This window comes from Apteryx mantelli, chromosome 3 (genome assembly GCF_036417845.1).
Source record: "Apteryx mantelli isolate bAptMan1 chromosome 3, bAptMan1.hap1, whole genome shotgun sequence".
NCBI lineage: Eukaryota > Metazoa > Chordata > Aves > Apterygiformes > Apterygidae > Apteryx > Apteryx mantelli.
The window spans coordinates 30,648,481-30,675,467 of NC_089980.1; the positions used below are offsets into that span (position 1 = coordinate 30,648,481).

The 26,987-nt window shown below is 42.6% G+C and overlaps 1 protein-coding gene across 1 annotated transcript; it reads right to left on the minus strand.

The window, feature by feature from the left end:
* Positions 1–14,268: 14,268 nt before the first annotated feature.
* Positions 14,269–26,874, minus strand: MTARC2 (mitochondrial amidoxime reducing component 2). Its single transcript, XM_067293036.1, has 7 exons — positions 26,612–26,874; positions 26,188–26,361; positions 20,439–20,601; positions 18,517–18,657; positions 17,702–17,763; positions 17,522–17,593; positions 14,269–16,974 (listed from the first exon to the last, which is right to left on the minus strand). Exons 1-7 carry the CDS (start codon positions 26,872–26,874, stop codon positions 16,848–16,850), a joined length of 1,002 nt encoding a protein of 333 aa, XP_067149137.1. The 3' UTR covers positions 14,269–16,847.
* Positions 26,875–26,987: the final 113 nt, after the last annotated feature.

Genomic DNA, 26,987 nt, shown 5'->3' on the forward strand with positions numbered 1-26,987 from the left:
TACACTAGCATGAAGGCAGAATTGCTGCCTCTACCTTCTTTGCCACAAAACACTGACTGGGATTGATGCAAATGAAATCCCATCCTTAAGATTTCTTTCGCCTTCCCATACCCAGTTTTGTCCCAGTACCTAAGAATCCCAGAGGATTAAATCTTCTCTGGTACTCTGAATGCTCTCTTTTCCAGGTGTCCAGTTTAAAAAAGGTCTGATAATACACGGCACATCGGTAATACAGAAGTAAACAGTTGCTCATTGACACATTCTGCATTTCTGGAAACCAGCGGTCACATCTGCACCTGCTACTGCGTTGTGTGGTGGTTCCTGAGTCTATGGTGAGATATTCACTGCAGAAACAGATTCAAGATGTTACAGCCCTGCTCCTGGAGATCCCCACCATAGCTGGGGCAGGAGAAAAGGTTGTGTGACAGTGCCTTACCCACTTCAGCCCAAAGTCACCCAGGCTAGCTTAACCCAGAGACTAGAGCAATGTTAACCAACCTCAGGGTGCAAATGAGGAGCCAGCCCATCAGCCCTGCTGAGGGAAGTAACACAAAACCCTCACTACAGTTGCTGCAGAATGCATCAGCCCACGGCCTCAGCGTCAAGCCTAATTTTGAATTTCTTTGTCAGAAGAGTTCCTAGCCCTTTTTGTATAAAAGCTGATCCTACAACTACTGTAGGAGAATCACTAGATTTCAAACGCTGGCACAGTGTTTCCCATTTAAATACCCTGTTGCTAAATCATGCTGCCTCTGCCCTCCTTTCCCCTGTACACAGTCATGCTCGCAGACAGAGCCACGTTCATTGCTTCAGGCTCTTCCAGATGGACAGATGGGGCTCCTGGCCATGGGCAGGCCGCGGAGCAGTGGGACGGCGTCTCTCCTCTCAGCGCTTGCACAGACATGTGGCAAGCTCCGGCTCGCTGCTCTCCAGGCCCTGCCCGAGCATGCGGAAAGCGTCTCAGCACCGCTAAGAGGACAGCAGAGCTGCGCACTGACCTTGGCCCTGGCACTTATTCTCTGTCTCCTCAGCACTCGCCTTTAGGTAAAACAGGTGCAAACGAGGTCTTGTTGAAGTCAGCAGGAGTCTGACCAGGAATTATCCATCACAGGGTGCAGTGGCTCATGGGTTTATGGTTCCCGGTGTTATTAGGAAAGAGAGCAAAGGGAATGAATAACCACAAGAGCATCAGTGAGCACAGACAAGCAAGACCACAATGAGGACAGAGCAGAGCAGGAAGAGCAGACAGTCAACCAGCTGGTGAAGAAAGTGAAAGAATAAAGACTATCTATCTCGATAAAATTAATGATGCTTATAACTAAATGACTTGCCATAGCCATTTTACAGCCTTCCTTCTGCTGGAGGATAATTTCTCAGGGCCATTCTTCAAGCACAGAAAAGAAAGCAAAGACTTCCCATCCTTCACATCTAAACTAACTGTGTTTTAGTTACATTGGTCTGCTAGAGAAAATATAGTAAAACACAACTGTCTTGCTTGTCATATTCCTTCTGCCTCATAACTCTGCTTATCAGTTAAAACATAAGATCCAAGCTATATTTCATATTCATTTCAGGATTGTTTTCCTGTTAGGAGGAGTAAGTTCTGTAAAGTGCTATAAAGAAAACTGCAAGATTGAACATCAATATATCAGCTGGTAGCATGAGAGAAAAGAATAAATACAGTTTGGCAAGTCATAAGATCTGTATGGGGATATTATTTTTCATGAGGCCTATGCTAAGCAAAACCCAAATCAGAAGGGAATACGGCAGTTATCTCAGAAGCATGGACTCAGATAAAAAGTATTTCTAGGTAACTAAAAGACAATATGTATTCCCTTGCTCAGTTTGTACATGAGGGGCCTCAATTCCTCTCACCCAACTCTAGGTACCAGATTGTCTATCTCACTTTTCTTTGTAGTTAGGGGAAAGACAGAGGCATCTCTTGAGGGTGATTTGGCCCAACTAACACCAGACTCCTGTGTTGGATACCTGAACTTCGGTGAGAAGTTTTCAGGCTGGCATCTCCAGACTGAAGTGCACCTCCAAGTGTACTTAAAGCTGATGATTTAACAAAGACCCTGATTGAAAGTGAAACCAGTTTGTACAGGGGATTCAAGAAGTATCATTTAATTTATACCTCCAGTAACAGAGAAAAATCAAAACTCACCAACAGAAATGCAGAAACACTGTTTCTAAAGCATAGTTTTAAGACAGCATTTCTCTTCCTCCAGCAATGAAAGAAGGTAAAATATATTGCAGTATAATGTGTTTGCAATGCTTGTTTGTGGATTATGCATTAGAAAACCCACACTTGGTACCAAAAAAGCTGGCTGCTTTCTGAATTTGCAGGGAGCAAAGAAAGGTATTTAAGAGAATTTGTAAGGCTACAGGTTGCCTGGTATGGATGGCCTCTTTCACCTGTTTACTATACATTTTTCCTAGGGTTCAACGGGTGAATTGAAATGCTGTAAAATAAGGAAGGCATATAAAGTCTTAAACCATTAAAGGCTTGATCCTTTCTCCCCGAAAACAATGGCAAAATTTCCATTGATACATGGGGTAGGCAATTCCACAATGAAATAATTGGCTGGACACACCACAAACAGCACATGGGAGAGGGAGATCTCTCCCAAGATCACAGCTGAAAGAACTGCATTTCCAGTAACATCAAAACATCTAAATAGTAAGGGGAGAAAAGCTCCTTGAAATGTTCAGCCAGGGATGATCTTAGCTGCAGTAATAGTAACAGAGAACCCTGAACTGGAGTCCTGACAGGTGAGCAACAGCAACTATATTCAAATGTGGTTTTAAAGTGTATTTATACTCTATCAGTGATTTAAGACCTCAACTTTGTATTTATTTAAAAAGCAGAAGCACTGTCTAACAGCTGACAACAAGAGCAAAATGCAGCTTCACTGCTTGAACATCTGGAAAAGCATAGGGGTAGGAGAACAGTTTGCTGACAACTGTAGAGCTAGCACAGATTTAGGACCCAGTGTTGCCAAATGCAAAGCCTCTCCAGGCTCCAGCTAAGCATCCTTCAAGAGTGAAGGATGCTCAGCTGGATCTGTCCTTTGGGATGCTGCAAAGGGCATCAGTTCCCCCAGTTAATGACTCCCTTTCCTGGAAATCTACACTTTGTTATATTTATGGTAGCTTAAAGTCAACGCACAATCCTAAGACAGGCTACAGGCCTCATGTCGAATTCTTTCCTCTGGGAAGAGGTTATAAGCGTTTTGTAGGATGGTCAGAAATGGACAGGATTCAGCTTACTGATTTTAAAGTCCCTTATAAACACAGGATACGGACTTCAGTTGGAACAGGTCTCACAGCAAGACTTCTACATCTCCAGTGCTGCATTTCTGTACATACATAACATGGTAACAAACACAGGGATGCGCCAATGTGGAAAGTTTATCATAAAACTTCAGGCTACACAGCTCACAGTAGAAACAGCTCTGAAAAGGAAACAGTCAGGCTTAAAGTCACAAATCCCTGCAGTGCTGTTCAACAAAAAGATCCTGAATACAGCAGAAAGGCAGTAAAAGATCTTCCATAGCATACTGAGATCTCAAGTCAAATCCTATTCACCTTAGTCAGGTGAAATGATCCTTCAGTTCCAGGTCTTGCTCTCAGAAACACTGGACACATGGCTTCCTAGGGCTTACCAACCCTCAACTTAAACAGCTCGAAGAAGATACTAAAAATGCCAGTGATTAAGGCAGAATGTATTCAAATGAAGAGCTACGGAAATGTGCAGCATGTCAGGAACCACAAAAAGCAGAAACACAAATAAGAAATGAGTCAGTCTAAACGCAATTTTTTGGGAAAACTGAGGGTAAATTATACCATATTGTGCTGTGGGTTTTTTGACAAGTATAAATGAAAACTGAAATGAAACCACTTAGGTTTGTTGTGCTCTCTGGAAATGTGAGGCTAATTCAGTTTTTAATCATGTCCACAGCTTACAGATGCCCTAGGGTTTTTTTCATGAGAGAAGAGTTCAGAAACCGTCTGAATCACTTTTAGCCTGTATATTCCTTGTACAGAGTTTTCTATCCAAAGTTATCTCAGAGGCAGGAATCGGGATTTGTTTTCAAAGACTTAAAGCACCAGGCCAATAACATAGGTGGCTGAAACCTTGGGTACCATGTTCTAAACACCCTTCAAGGCCCTGCCTGCTGTGATATAACCATGTATAGATTTTACTTAATCCCCAAACAAAAAGACCACCTCCATTTGGGAGAGTACATAGCACAGGTTAACACATTTTTAAAAGTGAGGTCCCCCTTTTAAAAGCCTTGGGGTCCCTCAGCCAGGACCAGCATGGGGCTTCCAGACTACGCACTGCTCCCAAACTCTGGAGCCACAAGCAGGTGAGGCCAAATTGTTATGGTAGATCACAAGGTAAAGTCTTAGTGCACGGAAGAGGAATTTAAACATGCATTACCAGCTTGACATAAACCATAGCCATCACACCATTATTTATAACAACCTGCAAATTCATGCTAAAATTGCAACTTTGTGCTAAGGATTTAACACATTGACTACACTAACATGCCTCTCCCCACCATTGACCTGAGTACAGATCATGACAGAGAGGTTAAATGACTTCTTTTAAAGCCCTACAAGACTAGCATCTCCAGAACCCTGTTCAGGTGACCACATCTGCTGAACCAGTGAAGCTACAGGGTTGGATCAAGACTTGCACTGAAGAGGATCTGACCTATGGACTCCGCTTTTATGTACCACCCATTGTCCTATCATCACTGTGGCTCTGTCCAGGCTGCCAGACACCCCACATGAAATGAGCAGATCAACTCCACATGACAAACACAGCAAGTTCAAGGCCTCAGGGATGCACCAGCTGCGTTGTATGGTTATGTGCAATCCATCTGCCTGCACGCCTGACATTTCTGAATGCTCCAGGCTCACAGCACATGCCCTGCACAGTGCATACACTCCTATCTGTCTCTGAGAAATACCTGGCAGATATCCAGGAGCCACTGCTTTCTGACTGTGAAGTGTTGGCAGGAGCTAACTGTCTTTATCAAAGCATTTCACCTCTTGCATTTCCCTCTGCTCCTCCGTGAGAAAGAGACAACAATTATCCTTTCCCACCGGGGTTTGTGACATGTCTCAAGTGTGCTGGGTGCTGAATTAACAGGCCTGAGGCGCAGCAAGCCCTCCACAGGGCAGCCACCAGAATATTTTACAAGTGACTTCTGGCTGTAATTCAGAAGCAGTTTCCTGCTCTGCCAGTTGGCTGCAGCAACAACTCTCAACAATATTTTCACAAGTTTGTTACCACTGAGACAAAAAACAAGACAGACAAGAGGCTCTCAGCTCCCTCAGCCACCCACTGGTGCAACCTCCCTTGCATGTGGTGCAGCCTGCCCCAGCTTGCACTACAGGGTGGCAACGCAGCCCATGAAACGCACAGTGCCCCAGGGCTGAGCCATGCAGCCCGTGCTCAGGGGAGGGATTTCTCAGCCCTGACAGCACAGTGCTCTATTCGTGAGTGCTTTTCCTTTTGGTGAAAGGAAAGGCACCAAGAAGAACCTCAGAGATTTTTTGCAGCATGTGAAGATTGCTTTTTTCCATTTGTTCCAATCCATCAAAGGATGTATGGAATGATGTTAAAAACACTGACCTTTTGGCTGAAAAGAAGACACATGAGAAGGAAAACTATTTTCATTAAACTGCATTCCTGGAAATAGGAATCCCCTCTCCTTTCCTCTGCCAATACTGCACACCCAGGAATGCGATTATCACAGCATGTCCACTTGGAGAGCAGAGCCCCGTCATTACCTGCATGTGTATTTTCCTTCACAAATGGCTTTTTGGTTATTTCAAGTATTCAGATATATCACAGATAACTCCTGGCTTGACTCTAGAAAAAAATCCCTGAAAAAAACACTTTGTTGAATGAAGTATCATTTCTGTAATGTCATTTCTGCAAGCCTCAACATTTTTCTTAAGCTGTTCCCAGATATCTTCTTCCTAGGTGGTCATTTTTCACACGTTTAGTCCTTGTTATGGAATTTATAAATGAATGTTAAAGCAGAGAGGCAATTTGCACATTTTGCCCAACATACTTATTCCTTCTCAGAGACTGATAGCACATACAGAGTTTTCAAGAAGCTGATCTGTGTCAAAACTTCATGTTATTATTGTCATCCGTCTCTTTCTGCCTAGCATGGGTTTGTTTCATGCAGTTGAGACTGAAAGCTCCCTAAAGCACAAGCTGCTTTTTAGCGACATCACTAGCATGCCTGGCATGGCAAGGCCCATCCTGGTTCCAGTCACAGATGCCACTGAAACAACAATAATAGTGCACAAAACTTCAGTCACAGAAAATGTTTGGTATAGGTTTGAAGACAGAATCTCTGTCAGTTATTTATTTCTTGGCACCGCTGATTGCCAAGACTCTAATTTCAGTATAGAGGAGAAGACTCAAAGCAGAGAAGAACTCCTGACACCAGTGGGATTAGACATAAATACATCCACTCTAAATCAATAAACCTGGGCCAGTCTATATCCCAGATTGATTTTGCATCTTTCTTTCCCAGTATATCATCTTCAAGAGGTAAATATTTGGCATGTATCTATGGAAAAGCCAGGTGCTAGACTAATCAAAAGCTCCTGTGATAGTACAGATAAAATCAACATACAGCAAAGCGTATCGCACTGGAAAATCCCACCCGTCCTAACACAGGGCTTCTAAGAGATCACTTGGTAAAGACAGTTAGCAAAAGATTTACTGAAGTTGCAAAACCAAGATAAGCAACATTATTCTCCAGAGAACACCAGAAGACAGCCTTCCGCAGCAAGTACTTTCCAGTCATAGCAAAAATTAGATGAGATAAACACTGCAGTTGGTCATTAATACACACAGGCTGGTTTTTAGCTGCTCTGACTTTCTCAGGGCATGCCATTTGGTGCCACCCAGTTCACAGAGGCTTCCTTGGGAAAGCTGAATAAGCCAGCGCACCGAGCACCCCGTCAGAGCTGGCGCTCACAGCCACGCCGGAGCAGCCGGCACGGGAGGTTGCGGGCGCCGGCCCCATCTCTGCGCCCAGTTCACCTGCAGAAGCCCCTGGCACAGCTGGGGGAAAGCACAGCTCACCCCCGCGGCACAGGCGGCCTCGACAGTGCATACACCTGCGCTGCAGATGGGTACACTGTGCAGTGAGCATGCTTTGGGATTGGTGTTTTCCAAATGGGGCTGCACTAATGGCCGTAAACTTGCCTTTCTAGGAATCTGCAGGGCTCACTGGGGTAAAATATGGAAACCCAGGATCAACAGCGAGGGTTCTGCGTTCTCAGCAGAACCTGCTCTTATCCAACAGAAGCACACTATCCTCCTGAGACAAACAGAAATCGCAGGTCATCTACCATCCTGTCAACTTCTAAAAGTTGCTCTTCTCCCCTCCATCTCCCTGACCTCGCTATACACTTCAAAGAGCAAAACAGCTAAATTGTTAAAAACCACAACCTTTACTTATTCACCAGTCTGTCACTTCCCCTATAAATTCCCACAACTCAAAGATATTCTTCAGATGTCTGACACACGCACACACGTGCATGCACCCTGCTTCGCAAAAGGCCTTACATTCAAACAGATCCAAGGTTAGTGCTTACATACACTAAAAGTTGGGTCAACATCCTCTGCTGTCCAGTCTAAGGCATGATCCTCAGTCTGAAATTGCGCACAGCCCTTTATTCCTGTTCCCTTTATTCCTCTGAGATTTCTGAGATGGCTGTGACTGAACTGCAGTTGGTGTAGGAGAGTCACGCAGGTGGACCAAGAGTTGCAACTTTGCCCCCTCGCCTGCTTCCCCCTAGGCCGTGCTAGCTCCAACAGGCTTTGGGGGAACTGGCCTGAGAGCCACCATAGGTCTAGGAAAGATGCTCAACTTGCAGGAAAGATGACCCACTACTCAAATACACTAAGGGATGCAGCAAGAAGGAAGGGAATCATCCGTATGATAGAAAAGGACTTCAAGTGCAGCAGGGAAGATTGAGGCTAGACATTTCGAAAATTTTCCTAATGCAGAAGGCAATGGAGCACCGGAGTAGGTTGTCTGTGAGACAGTGGAGTCTCCTCCAAGCTGGAGGCTTTTAGCACCTCTCTGGAATGGTGTGGTGTGGTGTGGTTGGTATTTCCCAGTGCGGGGAGATGGTCTCAAAGATCTTGCAATGTTCCTCTCATCCCTACTGCTCTCTGACTTTATAACAATAATAAACCTTGGAAAGCATATCAGTGCAATCTGACATGTGGACTGTCAACTCCATATTTAGTGCTAAAATTTACTTAAAAGGGTAGCCTCATAGTCATTACATCAAACCTGAAAAAAATAGTATTTAATCTCTTGAATCTGGTCCCTTCTACAGCCAATACTCCCTTAAACCAGGTCATTTTCCAGTCACTAAGGATGGAGAAAGAATAAAGGGAGAAAAAAATAAGTCAAGAAAAAAAAGAAAAATAAATGACAGGTTTTAAAGTTTCAAAAGCTAATCACCACAAGGAAATAACTTCATCCCAGGCTGGAACAAGATGTACCATCTTGCTGTATTTCACTGATGCCAGGAGACTTTTAGTCTAGTGGATGTACCAAACGTGATGCTTCCATCTTCACTGGAAATCTGCCAGGGAAGGGAAAAAAGGCATGCACACATTTATAATAGCTTGTGATGAGAAAGAAACAAGAATAGCAAGCTGGGGAGCCTTCACATTTTGAAGGAATGGAAGTTCCATTCCCTTATACAAGTTAAATATGTCATTCAAAAGGATGTTCTCATGGGAAAAAACAAGCAATCAGGAATGGAAATAAAGTGGTGAGAGATGATTATCTTGCCAACTTGAGATGCAGCAGAGCCTGACAAAATATAAAATATTTGAGTACAAATGAAATCTATAGCATTTTGAAACAAAGGGCAATTTCTTATACATTCAATGAGAAATATACGTACATACACACACTCTATAAAACAGCAAGTGACTACAGTAAGTGTTTAAGAGTGAAGGGAATGCAACGTTCATATTACATTAGTCCTGAAGAAAGTAAAAAAGGAGAGGAGAACTGAGTTGATTTTTCAAAAATGAATTTGTAGATCAAGGGCGTTGCATGATTTTGTGGAGAATTTTGGGATTTGGGGATTTTGGGGAGAATATGCAGACTAAACATTGGACACTTTGCAAATAAACCCCAAACAAAATCAAAAGCATTATCTGAGGTTTGTTAAAAATACTGGACAACTAAATTGTTTAGAATGACCAGACTTATTATAACTGTGGTTGCACTCAATGTCACCTACGGGCATGCTCTTTTAAATTTACACATACTCAATGCTTTCTAATCCAGCACCAAACCCACTTTGACAGCTCCCTCTAGATGAATATATAAAATACACTGATCTCTCCCACTTGAATTAATGGATAATTTATTAAATGGCATCTGTGGGAGGACCCTCCTTCACTTTCAGACCTACAACTAGTCAGAAAGGGCATGCCAGGGACACATACTGTATCTAAAGCTAATCCATTTAAAAAGAGCAAACAACTCCAGGGGAACCAGAGAGGGCAGGAATTAACTGCAATACTAGCTAATAACTTTAAATAGACTATATTTTCTTCACATAGAGCTGGCATTGATTAGATTTATTTATGTAGAAAGTTCAGTGGGGTAGGAACAGCTATTTTTGAATTGCAGGGAGGTCAGAGGAATGCGAGACAAGCATCAGCATTCCAAAGAGCATGGAATATGCTCTCGTAAATATGCTAAACTTGACAGAACCTTTTAGAAAAACATATTTTTTGCAAAGAGATGCTGGAATATGGCTCCATAATGATAAAGTAAATGTAATGATAAGTAAAGGGCTCCTCTTGTTGATCAGCAATACAGCTTTTCCTGACACCTCAGCTCCAATCAGTAGCATCTTTTTCATAACATTAAAAAAGGACTTTTAGAAAGTCAAACAAAACCATAATTCAACGTATCAGTGCAAGCAAAGAAGTGCTAAATTTTTGCTGTTTTCTAGAAAAACAACTGGTAAAAAGGCTTTTAATGGTAATGAATTACGTGGTCAAGCTAAGTAACTAAGGCTCTGTCTGGAAATAAGATACTGTGGGAAGAGGGGTGTATTGCAAGAGTTGCAGGCAGACTTTGTAAGCACCGTGCTTCAGACACGTTGCTACCTCTGATCTCTCTGGGTGCGCAAGCTAACCACCTCTTCTGCTCCCCATCGAAGGATCAGATTTCTCTGTCTCATCTGTGTTTGCAGTTATTCTACAACTGTTAAGTGCAACAGAATAAAGGGGGAAAAAGCATACTCATCTTTTTATATACTCTAAGACCTTGCCCCTGTGTGCGACACTGCCCATTTTCCCTTGAGTCCAGCTACATGCCCAGACTAAATAATCAGATAAACCTTGCTCTTCCTAAGAATCTTAAAATAGGTATATACACTCCTTACCCCTTCATGGGTGTACACAATGCTGACTCTAGCACTGTCACCACCATTTCCAAAGACTTCAAAAGGCCAAGCTGAGACTAGAAAAGAAACGAGCCATATTCTCAGCAGCACCACAGAACTACTGGGTAGTCCTAGCAAGCTGTTGAAATTGTATCTGCTTTCAGCATCCTCCAAGGGCCTGATGAATAGGTCCTCCCAGATGGCACCGCCAGCATGCCACACTATTTAGCAGACAAAGAGTCCTTCACAGTGAAGGAGATCCCACCTGAACGCTTATGGCAGTGTTTTGCTCACACAGCAGTGTAGTTTTCCCAGTCACAGAGAGTGGCTACACCTGTGGTTATACAGAAATGAGGTTCAGCACAGACCTTCTGCCCCACCAGAGACAGCGCCCAGGAGCCTTGGCATATTTATCCTTCAACAGCCAATTCACTGGCTGTTATGTGTCCTTGCACTTCAAGTAAACACAGCCTTTTCCTGCAACCACTTCTGCAGCCCAGCAGGTACTTTTCACAAAATTCTGGAAGTATTACAGATTTTTCCAAACTTCTTACAATTAAGTTTAGATTGATGAACATAGGTGGCTTTCTGGTACCCCTCCAGGTTTAATTACATAGCAACCCCTCCCACACACCCCCATTAAGATGTTTGTGACCCACTGTGGTACATTTATGAACACACACTATGAGCTGGAAGACAGCTAGTTATACTAAAGGCTATGCAGCCTGTGACGAAGGAAATCATTACCTGACAACTTTAACTCTGTTAAACAGAAATAAAGGAATAACGTAGAGCTGAGGGAAAGGAAAGTTTGTCACCTGTCTCTTTAGTTGAGCTAATTGGGAAAAAGTTGGTATTCTGCTGTAAGTTCTGCGTTACATAAACCCAAGGAACAGACAGTTAATATTGATCACCAAACTGCACCACTGTGAATACAGTGAAAGATTTCTATTTTGGAACTAGTTGAGGAGATCAGTCTCTAACTTTGAAGGGATATAGGATATTGTTGGTACTCTCAATCTCTCCCATGATCCTGTAATCCATTAACACTGTGGCTTTTGATCTTTTACTACAAATCTGTATTGGGAAGTGCTCTGTGGCCCATGGTATGTGGAGAAAATATTTAATACCTATTTCTTGATTTTCTGCAGTTGGAGAAGATGGCACTCTGTGAACCAGCTGTTTTCTTTCAGTCCTACACTTACGAGAGTGAAGTCTTGATAAAATGCAGTTGAGACATTCAGCCATCACCTTTTACTTATGTCAAGGAGATACAGGTAGGTCTGTCTAAACTAACTGTCCAGGAGTCAGTGCATATAATCATGCTTGCTATGACGGAACAATCATCATCCTTCATAATGTCTGGAAGATAAACCTCAACTAACAATGAGCGAAGCTGTATTTTGGAGTTCAACAGGGAAGAGGCTGTGATGGTAACACATCAATGACAGGTGAAGCATGATAAATGTTTCACTCTGCTTATTATCTAGCAAAAGAAAGTGAGATAGTCAGCTGGCAAACAAACAGCAATAAGATGTCACAGCAATTTTCTGTGCTACAGGAGACGCAGTTCTGCTCTGCAACACTGGCCCTGGAGGAAAGCAAGTCGACTAGAAGCCTAGTGCACACAGTACAAAAGCAAAGGGAAGATGCTTTACCCTTACATAGGGTCAGAAAAATAAGATGTTCCCACCCAAGCTCTTCACAAAGACATACCACAGCCTCTTGTGTGCCCATAGACTGAACAGGTAGAACATAATGCAGTTAGCTAAAGCCCCCACCAGCAGTGCCTACAGTACATGTTGACACGGTGCAATGCAGATTCCTCTGCTCTGCTCAACCTGCAGAGAGTATGAATTCTTGCAGACTCCACCTGCTCTTTAGCTCTGGCTACAGCTGCTTGAGTTTTGAGTTCCTGAAATCAATGTGATGAGCTGCTGCCTACCTGGGAACACAGCATTCCCTGGACCAGGCTATGAGGGGCTGTGACATACATAGGAAGCTGATGTAAAAAAAGCCTCAAGAATGTGTGATTATCCATTTCTCTGCCTTGAGTCACAGCCAGGTGGCTCTTGTTGCTCCAACCCTGACACACAGCCCCTCTGTGCCTGGCCCTTGCTTACCTCCTCCCTGTTCTGGCCACTCCTGCTACCTGGCCTGCCTGACCCCTCTGAGCAAACTTCCACTTGCTGGCCTGACACCACTCCTGCCCTCGCTGTGGATGGGCGCTTCCTTAGCTCTCCTTGGTCCATGGCCTCACTTGATGCCTGCCTTCACCACGAGTTCAGTCCAAGCCAGATTGCTAGGCTTGACTGCCTCCATCCTCGTAATAACAATCCCAGACACAATAACAAACCCAGGTATTTACCAACTGCGGAGCCAAGGAGGCCTTAGCCTCTGCTCCACCAGCACTGACTGGTACTGTGGGCTCCCATGCCATGCGATGGTCACACAGCTGCAGCCAGCAGGCCCCTCTCTGCTGAGGGGCTCTTCACAGGCTGCCTGGGAAGCAGCCCAGCTAGCAGGTAGGCATGGCACTCTTCAAAGGAGCAAAACTCCAATAAATAAAAGAGAAGGTAGTTACAAAGTGCATCTACAGGTGTAGACCCTTGTCCCACACTGGGAAAGTCAATACAAATGAAGATTTTAAATACCTTTGCATATTTTTAAAATCTGGCTCCAGAATTCAAATATTGTAATGTTAAGTGAGCAGATTTGTTTCAGAAGAGGTACAGTGTCTGAAGCCCTTACTGACTTCATCTCTCTGGGTAAAATGCAAAAGTAATAACTAGTGGAAGTGACAATAGAAGTAAAGATGGTCAACATTAACATAATGGCTATGTAGAGGAAGTAAAAATAGTAATCTTAAAAAGATATAAATGCTGCATCTCTTCCAGCTGAAGAAAAGGCTCGGTACACGTCTTTGATGTTTGCATTATTTTTTCTAAGACTATTTTGTTCAAAAGGAACAAAGACTTTGTGGGTATAGTCCTCAGCCCTACAGCAGCACTGTGTAGGAAAGTCATTAGAGATCTCAAAATGAGAATAAGGCCAATTTAAGGTGCTAGAATAGCCCAGAAATGGAGCCCTGTGGCTGCCCTTCTTGAAGCCTTTGTCATTTGGAGTGCCAAGAGCCAGGAACCTCTTTTCCTCTTATAGAGGAGAGCAATGTCTTTGAAGGGTTTTTTTCTCCTGAAGATACAGAAGCATGGATCTCTCCTCTTTTTGGGGTCAGTCTTGGTTAAGATACCTCCACCTCAAATCCTAAGCAATCATGAAATTTCTGCCTGTAAGAATTGGCCTTCTCTCACACAGTCTTCTGCACAAATCATATTGGACAGTAACTGCTGTAAAACAAGTGTTAGCTTTATACTTAAAGACCTGAAATAGGAAACATTCCTTTGCATTGACTGAGTGTACTAAACATTCCCACTTTCAAAGTAATTTTTCCCTATTCTTGTATGTCCATGGAGAAAAGATGAGGTCAGAAATGCATCAGTTTTATGGTGGTTAGTCTGTAAACATCTTTTTCATCATCTAGATCATAAAAGTTGTGAAGTTGAGCCTGCAGACCACTTGCGTCTGATGGTTCTGCTCTCTTAGCCATATGACTTCCTCTGGTTAACTAGGGATTCTCCTGAACACAGATGTAAGATTAAACAAAAAAACAACACCCCCCCCCCAAAAAAAAACTGTTAATTATGCATGAGGTCCAGTAAACAGCAACAGAAGTTAAATGCCACAAAGGAGAACAAAGTAAAAAAAAAGAAATCTTACACCTTACAAGAATTTTGATTCAACAAAAGTTTACTTTTTCAATAGAAGAATACTTTTTTTCTTTCCAGAGTTAAAATGCAGTTAACAGTTTTAAGCACACATACACAAAAAGTGTTGCAAGACTGACATGTTTTCAGTCAATTTCCTAAAAGGCTTCAGTGAAATCAAATGTAATTCCTACAGTTACAGTAGTTCAACAATTATATGAAAACATTTATATTGTAATATCAATTAGTTACCCTCTGCAGCTCCCAGGAGGGCCCTCTTTTATCACATAATTGACTTAAATGTCATTTGTAAAATTCATTACACTCAGAAGCATACTCATTTTAGGATTCTAGCCAAATTCTTCTAAGGAGGTTTTGTAGGGGTAAATCAGGGTTTAGATCTATGTAACTTTCTTTCAATAACAGGAACAGATGCAAAATTTCCCATTGGACAAATAGCCACATTCCCAAATTAATCCAGTCAATAACAGCAAAATGCAACATGACCTATATCACACGGAATTTGTGTTTCATAACTCCTACAGTGGTGCTAAGACAACAATGAAGAATTATGCTTTGCTACAGGCAAGAATTCAGCTCTCTTTCCTTCCACTTTTTTCACTTAAGAGACACACACTTAACTAATTGCTCTGGAAGGCCAGCAGGCTGTTTTTGCTTAATAATAACACGAGGAATTCCACATGTTTCAGCTTCTAATATTTTTAAGGATTTTCAACATATGCTTTTTTAAGTGAACCTCATGATTATTTTCATTTTAAAAGATGCTTTTTCTCTCATGTCTTCCCACTAGTCACTGCACTGGGAATAACAATGCGCAAGCATGCAATATGCAGTCCTAGCTGGGGACTCATCTGTCGCAGGAGAACTTAACACTTACAGAGCACTCTGCTAACAAAAGACTATTTGGAGCAACTCCCAGGTAATAAATAATACAGAACTACTTTCCTCATATGCCTGCTCCATGGTTGCCACGTACACCCATCTGAATCTGCTCAAAAGCAGGATGGCTCTTCACTCTACCAGTGTCAGCTGTGGACATGCAGCAAAATCCCAGTTTCATACTCACAAAAGAGAACAGAGAATCTAAACTCCAAACTGGGCCATGATTTGTCCTTCTTCATACTTATTTAAAATCCTCTTTTGGCTAGTTCAACACTCTTTCCAGATATACTAATCCACTAATATACTAAGTGCTTGAAAGATGGCTCACTTTTGTCTTTGAGTACAGTTTTTTTAAGTTCTGCTAGGTTTGAAGAAAAGATAGCATTGCCATCATCCAAGCTGATTCTTCCCCCCTGCATCAACCCCCCACTTGTTTTATGCAATATAACATACAGCATAAAATACAACTATCAATTTCATGTAAGTGGCTGACATTTCAGTTAGGATAAAAAAACCCAAAAAACAAAAACAAGTGCGTATGGGGTAGGGGTGTTAAAATGCAGTCTAGAACTGCAACTTCCCAAACCCCTGCTTAGCTGCTATTTGGCACCAGAAGTCTAAATTTTGGATTCCCCTGGATGCATAAACTTTACTTCTTTATATATGCAAGTGTCCTTCTCAGAGACACCCTCTTGCTGAAGCAGCCCAACTTTCTATAGAAAGAGATTCATTGAGCCAGAGAGGAGCTAAGCATGAACATAGCACCCTACAACAGTGGCTAGGACATCAGTTTGGACAGGGGAAGTCTTGGGATCAGATCACTCCCAAAAGCTTTTTTCTCTCTAATGTAAGTAAAGTCTCTGGCCTAACGAACATCTAATTCTTTTAGCTAAATTGGAGCAAATTCTATTGATATGGTAGCAAATGCACCACTCCAAAATAGCCTATAGCCTAGCTATTAGGGTATGTTTCAGGGGAGATACAAATGATGATTCACACTATCAAAGGGAGGACATAAACGAACCTATGCATTGTTAGCCAGTGTTCCCACCTATGGGATAGAGTAGCATTTAGTCAGCTCACAACCCTTCTCTTTCTGACACTGCTCCAATCTTGAAAGATAGCACACAGTCTTCAGGGAATGACTGCAGGCTAAGAAACACTGAATGAAAATACCTCCAGAAATAGATTAAGATGCTTAAGACCAAAGAAGGGTGGAATTGAAGACAAGGCCTTGCTGTCAGCACTCCCTGTGTACTAGTAAGGGAGCTCCAAGGTCAGTAAGTTTACCTTAGCCTCAGCAGGACTGTTTTTGTGGTTCTTTAGAGGCACTGAATGTATCTAATACATGATGCAAAGCCCTTGCACGTAATTTTGGATTCCAATATGGAGACTTAACACAAAAATTTTGGAAGTGTGGTACTCTCAGTAGTACTGTAAATTGTCTTTGGATTGGGGTTTCTTCTTTCACAGCCTGTAAAAAAACTAAAGGTTTTGTTTCTACAGGCATGCTAGCAGATGACATGATCTAAAATCACTTTGGCACTTCATAGGCTCAAAGACTCCCTGTGCCTTACAAAGGAACAAAACACAGAAAATATTGCAAGGAATAAGCAAAAGTTATGTCAGTGGCTCTGTTCACAGGAAAACAATTTAAGTATCAAAGTGAAAAGGCATCTTGTGATCAAAATCTATCTCCCTTTACTGGACTATCTTGTACACAGGGTCTCCAACTTGAATTGTTCCAGTTTTGTCAACAGCAAAATACCTTCCAAAGAGAGGACTGGATTTGTATAAGTGTTGCTGGGATGGATCACATAAGCGGTAACTGCAGAGAGAGAACACTTCTTAAGAATCAGTGGTAGCAAATTCTAAACATCAAAATATCAGTGATGACAGAGAGAGGGCACATGAAGAGTGATGCCCTGTTTTGGTCAACTTACTAGATTAAAATTAACTAAATAAATATAATAATTAAGAGAACTAAGCAGTTCAAACAGAATAAGACTGATTGTATTCACGTATTCACATATTCATGTATTCACGCACACAAAAACTATCATAAAAAGACATGTCAAAAGTGCAAAGTTAGACCCTTAAATACCTTAAATATCTATTTCCACAGGCATTCACACAGGCAGAGATGGAAGAGGTAGAGAAGGTAAAGTTTGCAAAAGAGAAGAGAGAACTTCCTGAGTTTTCTTACCATATGGAATTGCAGAAAGCAGAACTGAAGCCGATATACGCAGACCTTTACACCTTGGCCTTGAGGCTAACATATGCTTAAAATCACTTATGTAACTCCTGCCTAATGCCTGTTGGGATCTAGCCTACACCCACTCCCAAGACTTGAGAAGCACCGGCATTTTTACAACCTTTTCAGTGTTTCCAGTGGCTCCTTCCTATCCAGGACCCCAGTGTCTGGGTTAACAGTTGTTAAAATACACCTGCAATGACAGACAGTGCCACATCAATAATGGCTATGTATGTATACATCACACATATATATGTGTGTGTGCGCATGTATGTATTTAATAGGAGTCCCAAATGTTTACCTGGCACAAGACACTGTCCCTTTCATCTCCACATCACCAATAAGAATCTCCTCCCAGGAGTCCTGAGGGAAGGTAAACATTATGCACAGATTAGACATATCCACATGTAACCATTTTTCCAGGAGCTGGTTCTAAGCACAGTCATTTCTAGAAGAAGCAGTATCATTCTGGATGGTCGCCTTTCTTGCATCTTCAAGGCAAGTGCTGTTACAGTAGGGTATTATTTTAATGAAAAACCTATTGTCACTACATTCACCCAATTCAGGACACATCAGTAATTACATTAATTGCAGAGCAAATCCTTTGGCAAAACGGAAACATGACATCAAAACACTCAGAAGCCATCAACACCACCAGTTACCTTCATAGATATGGTGCTTTTTGCACTACCAGAATATTGTCAGAGACGCAGTTATGGTACTGCAGTATTACAAGGGTGAGTTTTTACTCTTGTGACAACCATCACAAAACATCACACTGACAATTTACAAATTGTTTATCTGTATCATTAATTTGATGCATTATAGTGTGCATAACTTTCCTTACTTTACACTTAAAGACGAGCATTCAGTCATAGCCTGTCACTTAAATATACTTATTTTATCATTCACTAAGCTAAGTAAGTATTCACAGGCTTGTCACCTCCCTCACTGTTTCGCATGCATTCAAGTGAGACGAAGCTGCCCCTGTCTGGAGGTCAGCTGTAAATCACAGAGCAGCAGCTTTCCTCATCCTTGTAGATGCAATCCCCCAAGGAAATGGAGTTACAAAAAACATATCCAAGCCTCCAAAAAGGCATTTAAGGATTATTTTACCTCTTCATAAGCACTGCAACCTGTAACAAGAATATTTGGCCTGAAGTTCTCTATCTTAACTTTCTTCTCCAGTCTGGTGTTTAGATCTTCCAGTGAAGCTTCTGTGAGGATCAAGACTGGACTACAGTCAGGGTAGGCAACCTACATAAATAAACACAAAGAAATCCTATGGCTGCTGCAAGACCAGGGGAGCAGAGTTTGCAGAAGTACTTAATGGCAAAAAGATTGGTATGTTGGAGCCAATGGCCATATAGTATACTGGCAGTGTTATGCTGCTGTAGTGAGGTTTTAAATCACTGGAAGTATGTTAAGAAGTAAAATAACATGCCCTTTCCTATTTCAGTAACCACTCTAAGTTTTATTTGCTCAACTTGTAAAATCAAACTTCTATTTATAGAGTTAAGCCACAAATTATATCAGCTACTACAACTTCTTATACAATACAATAAACGTAGGCAATACAGGATGCATTAATTCCAGGTGTCACAGGTGGAGCAAAGTATGTCAGTAAGACATGTTATGGCAAAGTTATGAAGGACAGTAAGAAGTTTATGGACTTGCTGAACTTACCTGGTTGACTTTAATCAACTAACTGGATTTTTCTATATACTGAATCTATCTTACCACAGTATACTGAATCATCTCATCACTGAATCTATCTTATGACAGAGAAAGTTTCACATACAGAATAGCCATATTAAATTGCAACTGTCCATTCATTGCCCTAAGTTTGTTTAGAGGCAGGAAGGCTGCCATTTTGGCAAACAAGACCAACGAACAGGATTAAAAGAAAAATCCTACATATATGTCAGTGACACTGAAAAGGCAGGAAATTTTGGAAAGAATTTTAGCATAAAAGCCCTCCTCCTGTCTTTTCTCCTATACTATCCTTTTCCCCTCATGCATACCGTATCTTAATTATGCCTTTTTCTCCTCCAGCCCCAAGAAAATGAGTGTTGAAATAGCTACAGAAAGAGTTCTGCCCTCTGTTTGTGCTAGGACTCCTGAACGTGACCCTTCCCAATCCGCCACCCAATTTGCTGAAACCTGTTGTCTTCTCCATTGGTCTCAGTGCCCTTACATGATAAATGCACATGTATAAAGGTCCAGAGTTGCGTCTATGTCCTTCTGTTTGTGCAACAACAAGCAAACCACTGATGTTCTATAAATAATAACATCGTAACAGTAGGGTAAGGTAGTCACAATTTGCATTTGCTTAAAAAGCTTACACTCATCAGGCTCAGTTCAAACCATCTCTACATGGGAGTTTTATTCAGACAAAAAGAGCATCAGTGGCTCCAATGATAAGAGGGCATCTAGGGAATGTACTGACTGAGTGCAACAACTCCTTTCCCTGCCTCCAAATCTTTATCTAATATCCTGTCTTCCAGCCTCTCCTCACAGGAAGAAAAAGATGAAAACTCTGCAGCCCTCTCTGGATGGTAATTCCTAGGCCTATGACTACAGAGAGCTAGGTTTAGCACCATCCCTTTATTCAAAATATGAGGTAAGACAACTCATATCACAATGCTGCTAGACCTAACAAAGGATACAGAATGAAGGTTTTCTGCACAACATGGATTATACCAGCAAAATATCTTTAAAAACATAGCTTTCTTCTATTCACTGATGCAAAGAAAAAGGAATTCCACTTAATTCTGCAATATAACAGTTCCTCTTAAAATGTCAGCATAAAACTCTTATAGCTGTGGATGGTCAATAGTTTAGAGCAGACTTAGAGCAAAATTTAGGCAAGTAAGTCATCCCACCAAAGGTAAGGTGAATGTTCATGCGCTCCAAGTATATGACTACATACCTTGCTAAATTGAGCTCATCACCTAAGGGCTGAACATGCAGGTTTGGGCAAGGGAAAAAAAAAAAAAGGATACAAAAACGTACTGCTGGGAAAAACATTCATTTACCTCATCTGTGGTTCGGAAAAGGTTTATTATGTCCTTTGACTTTCTTGGCACCATGGAAGGCTCAAAGTGCACAAGTCGATATGGCTCTGTATTCAGGAAAGTGGTAATCCACTGAGCTGCTTCATCACCACAGTCCCTGCCTTGGATATTCAGTCCAAACACCCTGAAGGATCACAAGGCATATTAGCAAGTTAGCTGGAAAGCTGAAGGCTCAAAGGTGCTTATTATTCAAAGGTAAACAGCTTGTTATAAAAGTAGTAGTAAGATACTGTAAACAAACTACCTGAATTATAATAAAGCGGAAGTTGGTTTCTGAGTATAGCATAAGAATCATTCCCAGCACACAATTTCCTTGCGGACATCTTGTTTTGGAAGATGAGTAGTATGGACGTGGCCAGAAAACACCAACTGGCCTCAGGGTGAAAGAATGAACCCTGAAATAGGCTTTAGGTGCACAGATCTAACTGTCACATCAGTGGTCCTGTAATGAATCACATCAGTTTGCCTCACTTTCAAGCAAAATAAAGGGTTTATTCTTGCCCTTGTATGTGACTTCAATACCAGAAGACCTTTATCCAGAAAGTGACTGAAATGTAATTTATTTCAGAAAATGAATGATAGTTAAAATGGACATGGTTAGTTACTGTAATTAAAATTCGTAAATGTTGTCCCTCAACATTAAGGAAGCTATCCTTTAAATTTTAGTGCTGCCAAAATTTAGCCGGAGCTGAGTGAAACTCTGCTGCCCAAAGATCATTTCAACTAACACTGTGACACTAACTAATAGATATGCATGTGTCACAAATATTCTTATGATGAAACAGCAATAGATACATTATTGCTGGGATGCAAAACAGTTTCCATTAAAACCTGATATTTACACCTTCCTCAGAAATCACACATTGGGTCTAAACCACTTGAGAATCAGTTTCTCAGCTCAGAAGGCTGAGCAGAAAGTGCAATGCAAACCTGAACCACCTGACCAATGGTCTTAACAAGAGATTTCCTCCCCAAAACAGCTGTTTTCCAAAATCTGAAAGGTTTTTTTCAACCAGACAAACCTAAGTTAAAAACAACAACAATAAAAAAGGATATGTGTTGACTTCCCCTAAAACCTCTGGCACAACACCCTGGTGAGATCTAGTGACAGGTACTGAAGTCAATAAGCAACGCCAAAACACAGAGACTGAGCTATTCGATATACTAAGAGAGGTTAAAGATTTATAATGGAAGCAAAGTCCATAGGGCATAAAGAGCCATTGGCAGCAGAAAATAAACAGGTTTATGCAAATAACAAATTTCTGGCAGGAAAAATAAACCTCCACTCAACTTTCCAATAAACTTCAACACCAGTCACAAATAGTTTTATTACTTTCCTCAAAGTATTGATTTTGACCCAAAGGCACTGCAGTTTCCTCTGCCTCTGTAACCATACACTGCACAGCTTAAAGCACATAGATGACCAGGCAATTCGTCTAGCCTGTGGCCAGCTCCTAGAGGCCCTTCTCGTCTGAGGCAGAGATGAATTACTGTGGTGCTGGCAGCAACATCCACCCGGTGGCCCGCTCTCCTCCCTCCGAGCATGTCCCAGGCCTGTCCTCCTCACACACCGGCAGGCCAAGGGGCTCCCGGGAATCATGGCTAGTAGTGGGCTAATGCTGCCAGAAAGATTCATTCACTTCACCGCTTGCTTTACACACACACACACACGGGCATTTCAGGTACCCCCGGGTTTATTTGTGTGCATGTGCACCCCGAACACCATAAAAGGCTGCGTGTCCTGCTCAGCTGGAAAAGCTGTGCACCAGGCTCTCTCCACAGAGAGCTCCTACAGCCATGAGAAATTCTCAGCTTTGCACCTGTAAATCAGTCCTCTCCCTCACCAGTACCTCAGTCCTCCCTCCCTACCACACCTGCTCTGATACCTTACACCTACTCAGAACATCAACAGTTGTATCTCTGCTCCCGAGTTAGAGAATGGGAGAGGTTTGCTGTTGTTGTCCGCTATCATTAGAAAAAATAATAATCATTTTTCCAAAAATATAGCTTATCAGACTTAAAAACCACAGGCAAGTTCTCTGGTCAAGACTTTCACAATTAAGTCATCATTTCTGATGAGTTGTTTGAGGAGCAAGAAAGAGTCCTCATAACACAAGCTCATTCTTAGCATTCTAGATCTAATCATACAACCCATACATAAGACAATGATTAAAACCTCCAGCTCCTGCTTATTTCAGGGGACTCGCTGGGAGTCAGTGCATTAAAGAGTTAGCCACTACCTAATTCAAACAGTTCTGAGTCCCCCTCAATACAACAGGATGGCACTCTCACTCTATTACTGTTAGATAGCAGATATAACACTACAAGTTACAGTAATTTTTCAGTGTTTGCCTTGACATATTCCAACAGAACCTGATCTACAAATAATGATCAGTGCTTGGCCCTCTCTGAAAGGCAAATCTTGACAGGATCCCCAAAGCATTTCAGTGAACTAATTCTCCCATGTGCTCCAATCTGGACACTAGCTCTCATCACTCATTTATGTTTTCATGCTGTGATTAGATTTTACAAATAACAAGGTTCATGCTCCCATAACTGTGGCACAGCTAGCGGAATACATGCTTGGTGCACCTACAAACCCATGTCACGGCCAGGGTGAGATCCACACAGGTGTGACTACCATTGCATCATTACTCCTGCATAAGGAAGCAAAAACTCTATGCTAGTACACAGATGCCTGCAGGAAAGGTGCGATCATGCTCTCATGAGCATCATCCCCACCTACGGGTATGCAAAAGAGTGATTACTACAGGACATATAGCGCCCATTTACTCATTTTAATGTGGATTTGCTATTTTGGAAACACATCCTGTTTCTTTTTATTGTTTTCTTCCTTTTCGGGTGCAAGGAATAAAAATCAGAGAACACAGAAGGCAAGTCTGAGAGATTGTCTGGCCACACTCAGAGAGAGTGAGACCCTTTGGGGAGCAGAGTTAAGTAAATCAGTTAAGTAAAAAAAATATATATATATTGTTGAAGCATCTGCACATCTGCAATAGTGCAGGAGCTGAAGCTGACCTGAGGAAAAGCCAATCAGGAAGCTGAAGACTGGTGTCTCATGGCAAAAATCTCAGAGGTGGAAAGAAGTGATCCAGGCAAGAACCTGAAAAAGGTGAGCTGAGGCAGGAAATGACCCACAGACCCAGAACTCTCAGAGTGCTCCTGAGAGCTTCTGGTGAGGCAAAGCAGATCCCATGAGCATGACACTTTCTGCTGTTAGGTGCAGTAAGGGGTGCAAGGCAGCATCAGTGTAGCCCCAGAGAAAACTATAGCCATACTTGTTCAAAGGCATGAAGGTGACAAGAAGCAGCCTTCACTTTCCTAAACAAAAAGAACAGAGTCTAATTTAATTAGGACAAATTATAGTAACAAGATGAGGGATGCACTGCTGTTCTGTGGTGATGCATCTATCAACATGTTTATACATTTTATACACTAAACGAGTAAAGTAACCCCTCTGGTAATGCCCCATTGGTCTTTTTTATCTTATTCAAAAACAGTGCAGCTCTGAGACAGAGTACGGACCTGCCTTTGGACTGGTCTGACAACAGAAGTGGGGGTCTTACAGCTTCCTAGATTACTTTTTTCTACCCCAAAAGCAGATTTATCCCAAGCACTCAGTGGTATAGGGATCCATGGGAACCTTGTGCAATCATATAATTAAAGTATCACAACACATACAGACAAAGGCACAAATGAAGACTGCAGAGGCTTCTTAACCAGAAAGCTGTAAAAACTCTCAACCCTGGCAATCTAACAAGCCATTTGCATGAAGAGAGACTGTGCATGCGCAGTGACTTTAGTCCTACATTTGCCTCCCTCAAACATCAGATTTTTTAATATCCAAGTAAAAACTAAAACCGGACTTACCAGTTTTAAAGTTTTTAAGTATCTGTATATGTGTGCACAGCCTTTTTCAGCCCAATATGCTATTGCATTGCCTCAGTTCCAAACAACTGGGCATGAGCCAGCACCAATCTGAAGGCACTGTGCGCTTCGAGCAGCAGAATAAACACAGGTCTGTGCAGAGGACCATGCAGACAGACTGTACCGTGCAATAAGACAGCTACTCCCACTCACAAGCTGGAAGCAAAAATCTGGAAGGAAAAGTGAAGACTTCATTTGCCTGAATATAATACCGTTCCCAAATCTCATTTTTGGGACTGGCTGACTAGACCAGAAAGAATCAGCCTTGAGCAGACAGATGGCCATTCAAATTGTTTAAGCACAGCAGTCACACAAAACTCGGGTCTCAATCTGAAAAGTACTAGACAACTTTTAACTATGGGCATTACTACTTCCACATCCTATGACAGCATGTATATACCAGACAACTTGGCAATCTTCAGAGTCTATTTATGTACACCTAACTTTGCTTATTGCATTTCCTAAACCCAGCAATTTTAAAGCCAGAGAGGGCAATAGTTTTTTAAGGCAAAGGCAGAAAAATTAAGAGAAAAACAAAGCACTGAGATCTATAATTCAGAAATCCAACATAATTTTTCATTACTGAAATGCATTCAGCTTATTTAAGTCTTTTTTCTAATGGCACAATGAATTTCAGAAAAATAACATATCAAAAAACAGTGCATATTTTTGAAGTGTGTGTATCATTGGCTAATGCATACATATTCCAGACAGATTTTTTAAAAGACTGTCCTGTTTCTCCATGATAAATGCTATCATTTGTAACTCACACCTGCCTTGTGTAAATAAAGATACTGAGCTATGCTAATCAATGGTTTCCACAGCAACAGACATATTCTAAAAGCTAATGAATGCAGTTCCTTTCAAGTACTCTGTTAGCTTTAATTATAGCAGCTGGTACATTAACCTTTTTTGCTATCCAAAGGAAAAAAACCACTTATCGGTATGCTTGTATGGGCTAATACCATTTACAGTTACTGAATAGTCTTATGTATAATTGGCATTTAACAGCAAAAAGATGTTTTGTGTTTCCCCTTGGCCATTTTTCAGCACGGATTTCAATACATCGATAAAACAACTAGGCCTGAATTCATCCAACATAATTCCAGGCACATAGCTGAGATGCCTATGTTTGTAATCTGTTCACCTCAAGTCCCCTTACATGGCAGGGCCTACAAGGAATGACTTGCTCCCTGGAAATGCCCATCTCTCTCCGAGGACCACAGAGGAGCTTTAGGCAACTGGGCTACTAATTTGGGCACCTCAGTTAGGTGTCTACAGTCAGCGATGAGGAAATCTAGGCCCTGATATCTCACCAATACCAAATGGCCAGTGTGTATCCAAAAATATTGATGCATGTATTAGTGGTGACCAAGAAATATAGTATGCATGACTGGGATTTTCAGCTGCAAGCTAAAATGAAAAAAACAGAAAGCAAACACAAATGAGTAAACATGCCATCGTATGAAAACTGAAGATCACAGTTAATTTGGCAGATATATAGTATACGATCTCTGAATATTGCGTTATCTTTTCCTAAGATTTGCTTTCACTAGAATTTAACAGATTAAAACTAGACCTTGCATTACGATAATCAATCCTGACCTTTTGCATAATATATAACAGAGAGTTTCATCTTCCAACTTTTGCATAAGAAAATGCTAAACATCATAAAGCCCAGAAAAATGAAGCATGTAAATGAGAGATAGTATTTGGAGGGGGAAGGGGGAACCAAGCCCTCCACTCGTCTATCCTTCAGTACCTGCAATTCTGCACCGGATTTTTCCTGGGGAGATTTACAGGAAAACACAGCTTCTTCATTTCTGGGGCATTTAAGGTCAAGTAACCATTTTCACAGCCGACAGAAATCAGGACCAGCCGCGGCTCCTGGCGGGCTGTAACCATGTGTCCATCCTCCTTGGTCACAAGCCAAAACCTGCGGCATGAGAGGGCAGAGAAGCGCGTTTGGAGCCAAGCAAGGCGGCGCGGCGCAGGGCCGTTTACGCGGTGCGCTGGCGAAGCAGCGGGCACGCTCTGCCTCCTTGCTGGCTGTTTCACCGCCTTGGTAACAAACCCGGTTTTCCTCCCGCTTTGCCCCCCTTTCAGCACACGCTTGTCTGCGGGCTCGGGTGGAGAGGCCCCGGCAGGGCCGCCCCCGGCCCGGCCCGGCCCGCCGCCGGCGGTACCTGTCCCGCAGCTCCCCGCTGCGCAGCCCCATCGGCGTCACCTGCGCTCGCGGCACCGCCGCGCCGCGGCACGACTTCACCGGGTACACGAAGAGGCCCGACACCGTCCCCACCCGCCGCAGCCGCCCGCGGCGGCCCGGCCCCGCGCCCGCCGCCCGCCGCCGCCCGCCGCCCCAGCGCCAGGCGCCGAGCAGCGCGGCCAGCGCCGCCGCCGCCGCCGCCCACAGCCAGCGCGGCCCCGCCGCCCGCAGCGCCCCGCTCATGGCGACTGCGGCGGCGCCTCGGGGCGGGGCGGGGCGGGGCAGGGCCGCGGCGGCCGCCCGCGCCGCAAGGGAAAGGTCAGCGGGCGCGCGGGGCAAGAGGCGGAGTAAAAGCG

Coding starts and splice junctions, on each gene's coding strand:
- MTARC2 (XM_067293036.1), bottom strand. CDS start 26,874: ATGAGCGGGGCGCTGCGGGCGGCGGGGCCGCGCTGGCTGTGGGCGGCG. Junction 26,362..26,611: donor AGCGGGGAGCTGCGGGACAG/GTACCGCCGGCG, acceptor CTCATGCCGCAG/GTTTTGGCTTGTGACCAAGG. Junction 20,602..26,187: donor AATCCGGTGCAGAATTGCAG/GTACTGAAGGAT, acceptor GTGATCCTTCAG/GGTGTTTGGACTGAATATCC.